A 14,160-nucleotide genomic window follows, 5' to 3' on the forward strand; every position below is an offset into this window, starting at 1 on the left:
GTGTGGGTGCCAGTATACCAGTGGGGTGGGGAGAAAGAAAAGTTGCAGTTCTTATGACTATTCTTACCTGCCCATGGGATGGTTTTTATAGAATCTGCCTTTCTGACCCACAGGAATGGACGTGACTCCTCTGAGTCAGCCGTCCCCTCTGCCAGCTGAATCCTACAGGTCCCGACTGCTTTCTTGGCACTGCCAATTTGATTAGATCATTTTGGCCATTGCCAATTGCCATGGTACCACAGACCAGGCAATGAAAGCTCTCCTAAACCTTATACATCCAAATTGAGTGAATACAAAGAGAATTTTAAAACAACAAACTCATTCTTCCTTCATTATTTAAAAAAGATCGAAAGGCAAAAAGTTAAATCTCCTTTTACTATAAAAATGAAGAAAAGCACGCAACAAGACACTCCTGCCAGGCCTTCAGCATAGACCTGTGTGTGGTCTCTCGCCCACAGCTCCCTGCAGTCCAAGGCAGGGTCTTGTCCTCAGCAGACTGAGTTTTGTCCAGCCTGAGGCTTCTTCCCAGATCGGCGTGACTGTGGCTTCCTCTCACCCCTTCCAGTCTGAGTGCTCCTCTCTCATGGCCTTCACCAGCCAGTCCCGTTCAGTCCCCTCCTCGGAGTCACTGGTGTCGCTCGCCTCCGTGGCTAACAGCTTTGAGTAGTTGATTTTCCGCTCCTGGGGCAGCCTCGACTGGACGGTCAGGAGCAAGGCCAGCCAGAGCAGCAGGGCCACGCAGCTGGCCCGGTAGAGCACACGCAGGCCAAAGCGCATCCCCACGAAGCCCCCCACGAAGCTGCCCAGGCTCGACCCACCCCCGTAAAAGTGGCCTCGGAACATGGCACTCAGCGACCTCTCCGTTCCAGGGGTGGCCAGGTCGTCGATGGAGGCCCCCACTGTCCACCACAGGGCCCCGCTGCTGATGGCACCCAAGATCTGGATGGGGAGGACGGACCACCAGCTCCAGAGGAAAGAGTAGTAGAGCAGCTGTCCAGCGAGGCAGCCCAGCCCCAGCCCCAGCGTGCCCACCCTGGACAGTTTCTTAAGCAACTTAGTTTTCAACGGATAAAGGAGAATTTCCCCCAGCAAGCTGAGGGCGAGCGAGAAACCCATGACCAGTTCGCTGCTGCCATGGTCCTCCATGTGCCAGAACAGAAAGTTCTGCACTGTACTGGCGGCGGCCCCTATCAAAAAGACAGTGAAGGCCAGGAGAATGAGGTGGGGATCACTCCCTATGAGAGAGAGCGCTTTGACGGTTTTGTGGCTGGGCTCCCGCCGCCTGCAGATGGGGACAGGAAAGGCGATGCTCACCAGCAAGGCCAACGTGCTGACCAGTGAATAGCCGTAGAAGTGCACCGCACCCCGGGGGCGATTCGCTGTCAGGAAGCAATCCAGCTGCCCCACCAAGGCCGCGATGCCACACGCACCCGCCGCCGTGCCCAGCAGCCCCCAGACCCACAGACTTCTGTAGCCGTCGGTGGCGTCCACAAAATCCAGGTATTCATACAGGCTGTCGTCGGCCACCTGCTGCAGGGGGGCCGTCAGCAGCTCCCAGAACACCAGGGATGCCAAGGAGAGGAGGAAGGTCCTTCGCAACCCTTTCATGGAGAGGTCAAGGGCTTTTCCCTTGGCTACAGGCAGGTCGGCTGGACTTCCCAGCTCTGTGTCCCGGGAAAGCAAAGGGTGGGCAGGGCTGACCACCTCAGCAGCACTTTCCCCAGAGCTACTTTTCAGCCCGGAAGTAACAGGCCAGAGACCTGGGGATGTTGTCCTGGCTCCTTCACCTGAGCCTGCTAAGGAGCTGGGCGGATGGCTCCGAGGTGCCGGGTCACTCTCACCAGGTTCTTTATCGAAGCCAGGGGCTTCCACCATCCCTGCACTTCTCTTGGCTGGGAGCCTGGCGGCCGCGGCGCCGGAATCTGATGCGGAGTCCTGTGCGGAGGTGATGTTCACAGGGAGTGGGTCCCCCAGCGGCGTGACGGCGACGGGCCCGCGGCTGGTCCCATTACACGAGCGATACACCAGACCTGTGTCCAGAGGTGGGACCAGGACCACCAGCAGGCTGGCTCCCACCGAGCCAAGCAGCGAGCCTACGAGAAGCGCCCTCCTCTTCTGGGAGCTTTTGGCCAGGAAGGCGCAGAAGGGCGCCCAGAAGGCTGCGACCAGGTGCTTGGTTCCCATGACGACGCCCACCCAAGGCGCGGCCAGCCCCAGCTGCCTCAGGTAGAGGGTCAGGAAGGGGGTCACACAGGCATCCCGGACCCCGCAGACCAGGTGGAAGAGCCTGGCCACGCCCAGCGCCCGGCGGATGTCCCACTGGGGGTTGGCGCTCATGGCTGCGGCCCGGCTCCGACGGGCTCGCCCTCCCACGCGGGCGGTTCAGGGGGCCGAGGTGGGCGGCGGCGGCGGCGGCCGGGGACGGCGCGGCCCCATGTCCCCGGGAGGGCGCTCGAGGGCCGGGCGCGCCTCAGGCCTCCTCGGGCGGCGCGGCAGGACACCGGGTCAACGGTCGCCCCCTCCACGCCCCACGTCCGGCCGCCGGCCCGGAAGTGGCCCCGCCCCGAGGGGGCGGTGCGGCGGGGAGGGGGGGGCGGCGCACCTGCGGGCGGCACCTGCCACTTCCGGCTGCCTCTCCGGCTGCCTCCCCACCTGCCCCCGCGTGCGCAGGGGCGCCGGGTGCCCCCAGAACCGCAGCTCAATCCCTGAACTGCTTCAGGCGAGGAAAACTGCGGGGGTTGGGGGTATGGGGGAAACGAGAGATTGGAATTAAGGCTGCCCACGATCCTCCCTCCCTTATCTTCTACAGGTCATTAATGTTCCTTGATCAGTGATCAGGCCACCCCAACTAGAACTGCAACCCACCCATCTTCAGACACACACACGCACACACACACACTCCCCTGCCTTGCTTTATTTTTCTCCGCAGCACTCATCACCATCAGACACACTAGTCTTTTCTATTTTACATATTCAGCTTATTTATTGCCTGTCTCCATCAGAACCAAAGTTCCAGGAAGGCAGGTTATTTTGTCCCCAGGGCCGGGAACTGTTTCACTGGATGCGAGCTGCTCCTGGAAGAGGTATGAGCCTGGGTGATGCAGTTTTCTTCAGTGCAGACAATCCCCACAGAGGGCTGACAGCTGTCTTCCAGTGGCACTCCAGCAACTGGGAGAATAAATCCTTCCTGGGGGAAGGGGTACCCGAGCAGCACATCACAGCCTCTGCCACAGCATGTAGACACTGGAAGTCTTTAATCCTATGCGGGAGTACACACCCCAGAGGTGGTTAGCTGGCGTTTAATCAAAAAGCCACACTCCAGAGGCAGCTGATGCATGCAAACACTTCAGTAACCTTCGTCCCAGATCAACAGAAGTGGCTTCATTGATTAGCATATTGGATACTGGAAATGGTTTGCCACTGGTGAAATTAGTGGCATCCAAATCAAGTGGATTGCTTATTCATTTTTTTACCCCCTAGGCTTTTCTTGTCTTGAGGAACAAAATGAAAGAATCAAGGGATTCCAGTGGATTAAACCCTTCATAATGGTGCTGTAGGCTTTACTCCAAAATGACCTAGTGGGCAGCCAGTGATTCAGACTCTCGCTCCCCAAAATCTGACTAATAAGCTGAGTCCTACCTCTAGAATACTGAAGGATTTTCCCTGAGTGAACTTTTCATACAAGGTTTGGTGAAAGCACCTAAAAATTCAGAGATCTGGGTTTTCTTTGAGTTTACAGATCAGGTTTATGATTATTTAGGGGAGGGGGGCTACTTGCCATCCGGTTTCCGCAGGTGTAGCCGAATTTGGTCCAAGACTTGCTTTCATTGTAAGCTGGTAGAGAGATTGTTGAGAGAAGACCCAGAACGCCCCCCTAATTCCAACAACTGGTAAACTCTACACGTTTACCTAAAGAACCTAATAATTGTGAAAGCCCCAACTGATATGAGTCAGATCTTATCATCCACAATGGCAGAAAAAAAAATCTAGCTACCTCCAGGTAAACTCACTCAAATTTAGTGATGGTTTAGTCACTGAGGATTTAAAACCAACTGAGTTATGGTGAGGGTTGTCCCCACTCTCTCTCCTGCCTGGGTCCTGGCCGCAGGGCCCCCTCAGTGGAGGGCATCATACCTGTCCACAGCTTGATGGAGAACCAGGAGAGCCTGGTTCTGGTATCCACCCTGCCATGTCTGCACCCCTGTGTGCAACCATTGAGGTGCCCATGCTCCCCATCTGGCAGTCAGTCCACACTGCTGCCATGGTTGCACCCCTTTGCCCTGAGAGTCCCATTGGGTTTGTCTGTTTTCAACTACCTGGGAAAACCTTTGCCTGCTTCCCATGTTCCATGGGGGCACAGGGACTCTATCTGGCAAGGCACCCCAGGAACTCCCCTTACACTGTAGTCCTGGTCACGGAGAAGGCTCTCCAGGGCTTGCCCCCATTCCTGGGGCAATGAGGCCCAACATGAACTGCCTGCCTCACTACTCTTAGATCTCCAAAAGGGGTTCTTCTACCACCACCCCACTATTCCCTGGGACCCCACCCAGGCCACGAGGATAGCCTCAAGCCCAAGCTTTTATGTCCTCCATGTGCTGTTCTCTCCGACCCTTTAGCTGGTCTTGGGGTTAGGGAAACTGAATTTGGACTACTGGCCTTTCCTGTTTTACAAAGGCATGTAAGTTTTTAAACTCAAAAGCCAAGAACATGATGCCTGACATTTCTGAAACTACCCTGCATTCCCACCACCATTTCGGGGTGCTGTTGGTCAGGAGCGTCTCTAGTTGAACGAGAAGGAAGGGAGAGGGGCAGAGAGACAGAACACAGCAGTTTAAACTTCACAAAACTGTCTCCTAACTGGCCTTGGTGGGTGCGTTAGGTTTTATTAAGTACTGTCTCCCCATTTGTATTAAAACACAAATATTGCTGGATAATAGATGAAAGCAGTAGCGCTTTAGTGTGTATTTAATTAATCTGACATTTTCCTCTCACCTGGGAGAGACCCCTGCCAGGGACCCCTATATAGGGGACAGTGGCCCAAGAAAGGGAAGGGACGAGACACATTTTCCACTAGGCCAGTAGGCCCTGGGTAAAACAGCAGCTCTAACCTTGGTTTGAAGAGACAGGAGGGGAGATGGAGTGGGAGAAGACAGTGGGAGAAATGGGCATTTAAAATGCATGAAGGGGTGGACATTCATGTTACAATTTGGCTGTGTATGTGTAGTCATGGACTCTTCTCTACCTAAACCCCTGTGGTCGGGCTCCCTGAGCTCCTGGCCCCTCGCTGGCTCCAGGTGTGCCCCATGGAGCCCAGGCATGTGCTGGCTGCCGGTGGGAGGGGAGGCGCGGTAGTGTATCCTTCTTTTTGGGCCCTCGGTGCTGTGACTCAGCTCCTCAGCTCCTCCACTGCCCCCGCAGGCTCACTGGACGACGCCAGAGAACGTGTTGATGGGCATCAGGAGGGGTTTGGACTTGACCTTGGTTGTCTCCATCTCCTTCTGCCGGTGTGAATTGAGCCACGGCGCCTTGGAACCTGGCTCTGGGCAGAGAGCAACCTCAAATCTGTGGGTGGAGAGAGGCCAGCTTAGGCAACAAACCTCTGAGGTCAAGGGCCTTTTAAAGGTAGACCATTTATTGCAGCGGGACAATGGAGGCAATCCTGATCCCTCAGAGGGAAGTGGGGTTTGGGTAGAGAAAGTGCCCCTGGGCTTGGGGAGAGGAGGAGATAGATGCCTGGATGCATCAATGAAATCAGAAAGGGTCACATTTACTGGGGCACATGCCACAGAAGGTTAGCCCGTACTAGAGGGGCCAGAATATCAGGAAGTTTTTAATTTTAGCACCAGCATTCTTTTGCCTCTTCTTCCTGGACCTAAATCGAGGCAGTAGACCTAAATCCATGCCCAGTAGGGACAGATGGTTTAAAGGTTTCAGGTTTCAGGATGTGCCTCTGCCAAGGTCTTCTGGTGCCTAGCCAAGGTCTCCTGGGCTAGAAGCAGGACGCGGCAGGAGCTGGCTGGAGTCCCAGGGGTGGTGGGGCCCGGCTCACCTGACCACGTCCCTGAAAGTGCGCCGGTTGTCCTTGTCCAGTGACAGCGTCAGCAGCTTCTGGTCCTGGCTCTGGATCTGGATGTCGACCGTCCGGAAGGTATTTGTCACTGTCTGCAACAAAAAAACAGCCCCTGAGAGTGCCACCTTCACTCAGCAGATGGCCGAGTCCGCACCCCAACCCGGGAACCTGGTGGTTCTTCAGACCAGCACCTGGGGTCCACGGCTCTCTTCCTGAAAGTGACTCGGAGCAGTGATAACCCTGCAGAAACTGCCCCCAGCCTGCCCTTGCATTTCTGCAGCTCTTTTCCCAGCCTGTCAATCTTAATTTAGAACAGAAACTGAAATGCTGTGGATAGTGCTTGCCTGGTTATCAAGTTACCTGAGATTTAGATGTTTGACTTATTCAATAGACAATTTTCTGAGCATCTCCTATGTGACAGGGGTGTTGGCATTAGTCTCGACAGCAGGGTCTTGGCATTAGAGTACATATAAAATTATTTATCTGGGACAGAGTCAGAGAGTCTAGAAAGCAGCCATGTAGCCGCATGCCTCAAACCCAGGCCTGTACCTAGGACAGCTGCCTTTGTTTGTACTGTGGAATTAGTCCACAGGTAGAAGTGACCCAGCCTTTACAGGGATAACCTGGGGCAAAGTGTTCTTGCCTTCTATACCCCAAAGCTCTGCTCGACTTCTCCAAAAAAAGCACCCAGGGTTAAAGAAAAGCAGTCCCAGTCTGTCCTCTGACCCCCTATTTGGGGGTGCTGCTGCAGGGAGGCCCCTCCCATCAGGCAGAGAATTTAAGAGCATCCTGGGTTCCCAGCAGAGTTTTCAGAGAGCCCTGGCTTTCTGGCCCCTTGCACAGGCTGACAGCAGTTCTGGGTAATTTCCAAGCCCGAACATTTGAGTTGCTGGGAACCTTCAAGTCCATCTCATTCAAGTGTTCTCAACCCTGACTCACCTTTAAAACAATAAAATTAGAGGTTCTGAGTTACATGGTCTGGAGTTCAGCCCAGGCAGGGGCATTCTGTGCAAAGCTCCAGGCAGAGCCAGGCCTGAGAATCACTGAGCTAAAGCACCTATCTGTTGTGCAGGTGGCAGAGTCTCCAGCCTGAGACTCTGAGAGTGGGGGAGTCAAGCACATCTGGGCATTTCTTCTAAACTGTTTTTTTTTGGGGGGGAGGGTATGGGCAGACTGTAGAAGAACCACCCAGGAGGGAGCTCAAGAGCATAGACTAAAGCCAGGCTTAGCAGCCGCTGCTGATTATTATTAGTAACCTTCCCAGAAGGAGCCAGGCATAAGGAATGAGCTCAGCAATGAAGCCTCAGTTGTCAGAGGGGAAGGGGAGTTTTTGTGGACTCTTTCTCTCCTCTGTCTCCCAACTCAACCTGTCTGCTGTCATCACTGTCACCGTAGACTCATGTCTGAGTCTGAACAAGTGGGTTGTGAGTAAAGACAGAAAGATTTCCCAGAACCTCTGTAAACCAATGGGGACTTCATGATGGAGGGCAACACCCAGGGGAGAGGGGACTTCTCTCCCACTGTGCAATAGGAGCTGGGGCAGCTGTGGTGCCCTGGGGCTCTCAGCCATGGCGGGTGGTCATGGCTTGGGGAAGCAGGTAGCAGACCCGGACCAGACAGCTAACCAGATGGCTGTGAGCACAAGGATGTCATCTGTGACCTACCAGAAAGACCCACAGGGGTTTTGCAGGGAATCCTGCATGGGCTGGGGGCTGGGGAGAAAGCCAGTGGCACCCAGTTCATGACAGTTCATGGGACCCCACCTGGTGAGGCTCATGAGGAAAACTCAAGGTTTCCATAGGTGGGGGGGCTGAGGGGCTGAGGGGTTGCATGTGACTGGTGAATTTTGAACTCGTGCTCTTTCTATGGCATCAGGCTGTTTTAGGTGCTTCCATGACCCAGCTCAAGGACCAGTTCTTGCCCTGATAAGCAGAAGCAGCCTCAGGGCCTCCTCCAGCTTCCTGTGGTGTAGGCAAGTGCCTCTCGTTCCACTCTTTGTGGTCTGCACTCCTAGGTGGCCCTTGGGACCACAGGGTCTTGGATCTCCGTCCATGATTATACCAGACACAGAATTGCAGTCTCAGTCTGAGAACGAAGAGGATATGGGCAAGGTGCCTGCTCATTGCCTTGGTCTCTGTTGGTGGCTAGCAATGCAACCCGATTCTATGGTTCCTGCCTTATTCCCACTAATTTTCTATATCAAACTTCCAGTCGAGCCCAAGTACTCTATTTGCTGACCCTCAACTCACCATGGAGCCTCCACAACCTTCACTCCAGCTCCATGAACTGCCCCGAGCTGCTCAGTGTTTTTTCATCTGATCCACTTGGATAGAACTCATCCACTGACCTGCCTGGATTCTGAGAGGGAAGCACTGACTATCAGGAATGCCCCCCTAGCCAGTCAGTGCAGGGATAGAAAGGAATTCACTGGGATGATTGATCCCTTTAGCTTTTCAAAATGCCTGTCATCACATGGTTTTTTTAAAGAGGTCATTAAAAACAGGAACCAGTGTAAGGAGCTGCCTTCAAAGAGGAAACACAAGTAAGGGTGAATGGGTCCACCTACACCTGGCAGCCCTACAGGAAGGCAGATTTCAGCATCATACAGTGGCTCTCTCTGCCAATCAGAGCTCTCCTACCTGGACAGGCTGCCTCAAAAAATGTGAACCTCCAGTTCCAGGTGGAGGTCCTCTAGAGGTGGGAGGCTGCACCTGATGACTCAACTAACATCTGAGTTTCATCTTGAAGGATGAGTAGGAGTTGTGCAGCGAAGGTGGGGAAGAGGAAGCAGATGACATGTGTAGTCTGGGCAAACAGCACAAGCCAAGGCCCAGGGGCATGACTGCTGGAGCTATGAACGCTTCCAGATCCCATGGCGTAAAGGGCCTGCAGTGAGTGATTGGAGTGGAAGAGGGGCCACGCTGTACAGCACCAAAGAGTTTAGGAAAACGCGTGGCTCTTCTACACGGAGAGTGGGAGGTGGAGAGGTTGTAAGTACCAAGTGACCTGGCAGGTTTCTATTTTGGAAAGATCACTTGGGTAGAGGGTTGGGAGCTGGACTTAGGGAGACTAGAAGTCTGGAGTCTGGGATATCAGCTCTTGCATTTGTCTAGGAAAAGGGGATGGATGAGGATCTGTGCCTGGGGTGCCCAACACATCCTGATTTGTCTGGGACTTTCTTGGGCTTAGCGCTGAAAGTCTCGCATCTGAGGAAACCTCTCTGTCCTGGGAAATCTGGGATGGTTGGTCAACCTAGCTGGAGAATGGAGAAGGGAGAATTTTGAGAAGTGTTTGAGAGAGGAAACCAGCAGGACACGGGGAAGAGGGTAAGCGGAGACGTGAGCCGTGACTCCCAGGTTGCTGCAGGGGCGGCTGGTTAATGAAGGTACTATTAAATGAGAGAAGGGACCTGGGGAGGAGGGGATGAAATAAACACAATTACTAACAGGCACATGGCTGTTATTTGGCCAAGCACTGATTGAAGCTCTACCCATCACACTCATTTAATCCTCATGAATGCCAGGTAAGTGCTGTTATCCCCATTTTACAGACAAGGAAGCTGAGGCACAGAGAACTCATGTTAACTTGTCTAAAGTGACATATCCGGCAAATGGCAGACCCAAGATGTGAATCCAGGCAGTTAGGTTCTAGAAACCTCTTTACTGTTACATGATACTGGCTTTTATTTGAAATATTTTGAGTTTGGAGCAAGTGGGACATCGGTTCTTGCTAACCTAGGTGAATTCAGGGGTCTAAAACTCAGGGGTGAATATCAGAGCAGGAGAAACAGATTTGAAGTCCTTGACAGATTGGACTAAATCCTCCTAAGTGGATTCACTATCCAGGGAATAAGAAAAGAAGTGAGCTGTGGATAAAAGTTGAGAACAGTATCTACTTAAGTAACTGATTTAGAAAAGAGAGTCCAGGGAAATTAAGCCTTAAAAATAATGACCAGATATTTAGAAGAACCGTAAGAAAGTGGAGTCACAGAATTCCTGGTGTAAGGAGTTTAAAGACTCGGAGAACACTCGAGGAGCTCAGTCCAACACCTTCCAAAATCGATCAAATAAATATAAAATAAGGAAAGTGATGACTTCAGGGCTGGAAACCAGCTTCACTTGGAGGTATTAGCATATAAATATAATTTTGAAGAAATATACATGATTTGTGTTTTTCTTTTTTTAACTTTTTATTTTGAAATGATTTCAAGTGTACAGGAAAGCTGCAAACATAATACAAAAAATAATACAGAAAACTCCAATATACTCCATACTCAGATACCCAGATTTATGAACTTTTAACACTTTATATATCATCCATCTATCTATTCATCTATCTATCTCTCTATGTATCTATCTACCTATCTACTTATCTGTTTTCTAATCCTTTCGGAGTAGGTTGTATGCATCATGCTCCTTTACCATTTAATTCTTTCATGTATCAAATATATATATTTTTAATGTAAAGGTAACCACTGATACAAAAGTAGACCTATAACTTCCGAATCAGAGGGGGGAGTGAGCAAAGAAAGCCTGAGCAACATTGCAAAAAGAAACACACACACACACACAAACTGCAAAAAGCATAAAAAACAGAAAGCACAAGATAAAATGACAGACTAAGATCTAATAGCATATAGAGTAAATGTGGATAGATTAAACTCTCATTTGTTGAAAAACAAACTTTCAGACTGAGTTAGAACAAAATCCAGTTACATGCTATTTGCAAGAAGCATCTCTAAAATTAAATTATTGAAAAATGTTTTCAAAATAAAAGGAGGGTACAATGGTGGTTCAGTGGCAGAATTCTTCCCTGCCATGCCAGAGACCCGGGACCAATTCCCGGTGCCTCCCCATGCAAAAATAACATGAAATGAAATAATGAAATGAAATGAAATATGAAATGAAATAAAAATAAAATAAAATAAAATAGGGACTTCTGATTTCAAAATAGCAGAATAAATATTTTCTCACTCTTTTACTCTTATAATTCATCTCAAAACAAGGAAGTACATTTTTTTTAAATGGAACTAGAAGGTACCTAAAGCCCTACAGGCAATATTTGAGTACAGAGAGAGGATAGAGAAATAGCAATAGATAACTTATCATAGAAGAGGAAGGTCATATATAAGGATTGAAACTCGGGAAAGGCTTATGAATTGAGCCACTGGGTTCCACAGATGTGGGGGGGAGGTGGGAGATGAGATAGAGCCGGAACTAGGTGAATGGGTTGAAAATTGGGATGAGGTAGAGTTCGAGCCCTGACGGTTTGACTGGCACCCAGGCAATGACCTATCACAAAGACCACGAGACTAGAGACATTAAACCAGAGAGACCTGGTGTGGGGATACCACAATTGGAGAAGGATGGAGTAAAGACTTCTACTCCCAGTAGGTGGAGCATGCACAGGTTTGCTGCTGTATGGTGAGAGTCCTAGACCCTCGACCAGTGCCACACCAAAACATGCCAGACGCCAGGTCTATTTACCTCCTCCCCCTACCCAAGGCGGGGACTTGAAGGACCCGTGTTTGGAGAAAACAAAACCATCTTAGTCAAGAGACATTACAACATTTGAGTTCTCCCATGGAAAAGTCGCTGGTCATCTTACCACTCACTGAAAAGCCCACAGCTTTTTACTGTCTCACTCTTGAATCTGAGTAGACGGCCAATGATCACAAATATATAGAAACCATCTCTATCATTTAAAAAAAATGGTGGGGGGGGGATATCTAAAACAAGAACATGGAAAATAGGAATTTGGAAGAAACATATACAATGCAGGGAGCAGAAGAAAATTTCAAGTAAACTATAATTAACATCTTTAGAGAGATAAGGTACTGTACCCATGAAGCAAGAATAGAATGCTATTAAAAATGGATAATCAGAAAACAAGAAAGAGTTCTTAAAGTTTATGCATTCAGTAAATGAATTTGAAGAAAACTTCCCCAAAGTAGAAGAAAAGACAAAGAGAAGAAGTGGAAAAAAAAGATTAGAGGCCTGTCATCTGACAATTTTTATAAAGTTCCAGAAGGAGGTAGCAAAGAAATAAAGGGAAGGATATTCCTTTTTAAAATTACATTAGAAAAATATCCCAGAACCAAAGGATGTGAGCCTCCAAATTGCAAACGTCTGTCAAAGGTCCAACAATAGTGAATGAAAAAAGATATCACCAAGGCATATTCCTGTGACATTTCAAAACCCTCTGTATAAAACAAATTACCTAAAGCTTCCAGAGAGAGAGAAACAGAAGTGTTATATAAAGACTGGACATAGAAAGGACTGTATTTCTCAACAGCGATATTGGAGAATAGAAGAAAATTTAGGTTCAAACAAACCAAGATGGAATTGACAAAATTGAAACCATAGTGTGAGAATGATAGAGGGAGGAGGGCTGGGGGCACAAATGAAATCAGAAGGAAAGATAAACGATAAAGACTGAGATGGTATAATCTAGGAATGCCTAGAGTGTATACTGACAGTGACTAAATGTACAAATTTTTTAAATGTTTTTGCGTGAGGAAGAACAAAGGAATGTCAAAACTGCAGGGTGCTGAAAATAGATGGTAATTAATATTTTAAAACTTTAACTTATGTGTGAGACTAAAATAAAAAATGTTTATTTGGTACAAAATTTATATTTTGACTAGTGCATTTCCTAATATAACTTATGTGGATAGCTTAATTGAATACCATAGTACTTGGAACCTTGAGTAGGGCATGAGATTTTGTAGGTTTGTCCAGAGTGATGCCCCAATAAATCCCAGAGTGATTTGAACAGTGAATTAAAAAGTATTTGCAAAGTCCCCTTGGGGGAATGGTGAGAAAGGGGGAAAATTCAACTTCCCCAAGTGGAATTCTTGATATTCTCACAAGCAGTGAGGACAACCAAAGCAATAGGCTGAGCCCCCAATCTTGGGGTTTTTTCATATGAAACTTAACCCCACAAAGGATAGGCTAAGCCTACTTAAAATTAGGCCTAAGAGTCACCCCCAAGAGAACATCTTCTGTTGCTCAGATGTGGCCTCTCTCTCCAGCCAACACAACAAGCAAACTCACCACCCTCCCCCTGTCTACATGGGACATGACTCCCAGGGATGTGGATCTTCCTGGCAACATGGGACAGAAATCCTAGAATAAGCTGAGACTCAACACCAAGGGATTGAGAAAACCTTCCTGACCAAAATGGGGAAGAGTGAAATGAGACAAAATACAGTGTCAGTGGCTGAGAGATTCCAAACAGAGTTGAGAGGTTATCCTCTCTGCCTGGCGGGTGGGGCATGGGGGCTCAGAGTGTCAATGCAAACATGGGGATCCAAGGCCAAGCTGAGTTAAAGACGTGAAGTCCAGCAAGGCTGTCATAGAGGGAGAAAATGGATGGGTCTTAGGTCCTATCCATTGGAAGTATCAATAGGGGCAAAGGCAGTAGTGGGGACAATGAAGGTTGAAAGGGCTGGCTGGGATAATGCTGTCTAGGAGTCTAGGCATTGGGTCATGCAGGGGGATGACAGACATGTGTGCATTTAGTATATCTGGGTCTTTTCCTAGGTCCCAATTAAATGGTCAGCTGGTAGAGGGCAGGGACTTAACCTTTCCAGTGTCGTAATTATACCAGTTGGTGTTCAATATTTCAGACAGATTGATTGGAACGCAGATTCTTTCCATTGGCTGGACCCATTTCAATAGCAAAGCCTCAGAAACGTTCCAAAGTTATTTTCCCTTCTCTTAACCTCTCCCCTCCGGGGCTCCCGGCCACATGGCCTGTCTGACTATCCCCCTGTCCCATTCTACCCAGTACTCACAGAGAAGGACCTTCCTGCCAGGTTGGAGGATTTGACAACCTCTGTCACGCTGACATTCAGGCAGGTGGTGGGCGGGAGGTGGGTGGGCCCTGAAACTGGGAAGAATGAAATTGGGGGAGAGGGGCTGTGAGTAGACATCCAGGGGAGTTTGATGTTTTTAGGTCCTAAAAACAAATCCATGGACCCATTGTGAGCCACATCCTCCATCTCAGTCCCCTTCCACACCCTGTTCAGATTCCACGTCCTGATCCCACTTGCTCCTAGCCAATGTCCACTTCCTTCGCCTTCACCC

General features: G+C 49.6%; 2 protein-coding genes across 3 annotated transcripts in view; both read right to left on the reverse strand.

The window, feature by feature from the left end:
- Positions 1-356: 356 nt before the first annotated feature.
- MFSD6L (major facilitator superfamily domain containing 6 like) lies at positions 357-2,534 on the reverse strand. The gene has a single exon (XM_077165955.1). It carries the CDS (start codon positions 2,335-2,337, stop codon positions 553-555), a length of 1,785 nt encoding a protein of 594 aa, XP_077022070.1. The 5' UTR covers positions 2,338-2,534; the 3' UTR covers positions 357-552.
- Positions 2,535-2,799: 265 nt separating this feature from the next.
- PIK3R6 (phosphoinositide-3-kinase regulatory subunit 6) overlaps positions 2,800-14,160 on the reverse strand; it is a 76,243-nt gene continuing 64,882 nt past the window's right edge. For both annotated transcript variants that reach the window (XM_077165956.1, XM_077165957.1), the window contains 3 exons: positions 13,869-13,963; positions 6,050-6,162; positions 2,800-5,562 (listed from right to left, as the gene is read on the reverse strand). In XM_077165956.1, coding sequence (XP_077022071.1) covers positions 5,421-5,562; positions 6,050-6,162; positions 13,869-13,963 — 350 coding nt within the window. In that variant the 3' untranslated portion in view covers positions 2,800-5,420. The remainder of the gene's footprint in view (positions 5,563-6,049; positions 6,163-13,868; positions 13,964-14,160) is intronic.

Source organism: Tamandua tetradactyla, chromosome 6 (genome assembly GCF_023851605.1).
Source record: "Tamandua tetradactyla isolate mTamTet1 chromosome 6, mTamTet1.pri, whole genome shotgun sequence".
NCBI classification, from domain to species: domain Eukaryota; kingdom Metazoa; phylum Chordata; class Mammalia; order Pilosa; family Myrmecophagidae; genus Tamandua; species Tamandua tetradactyla.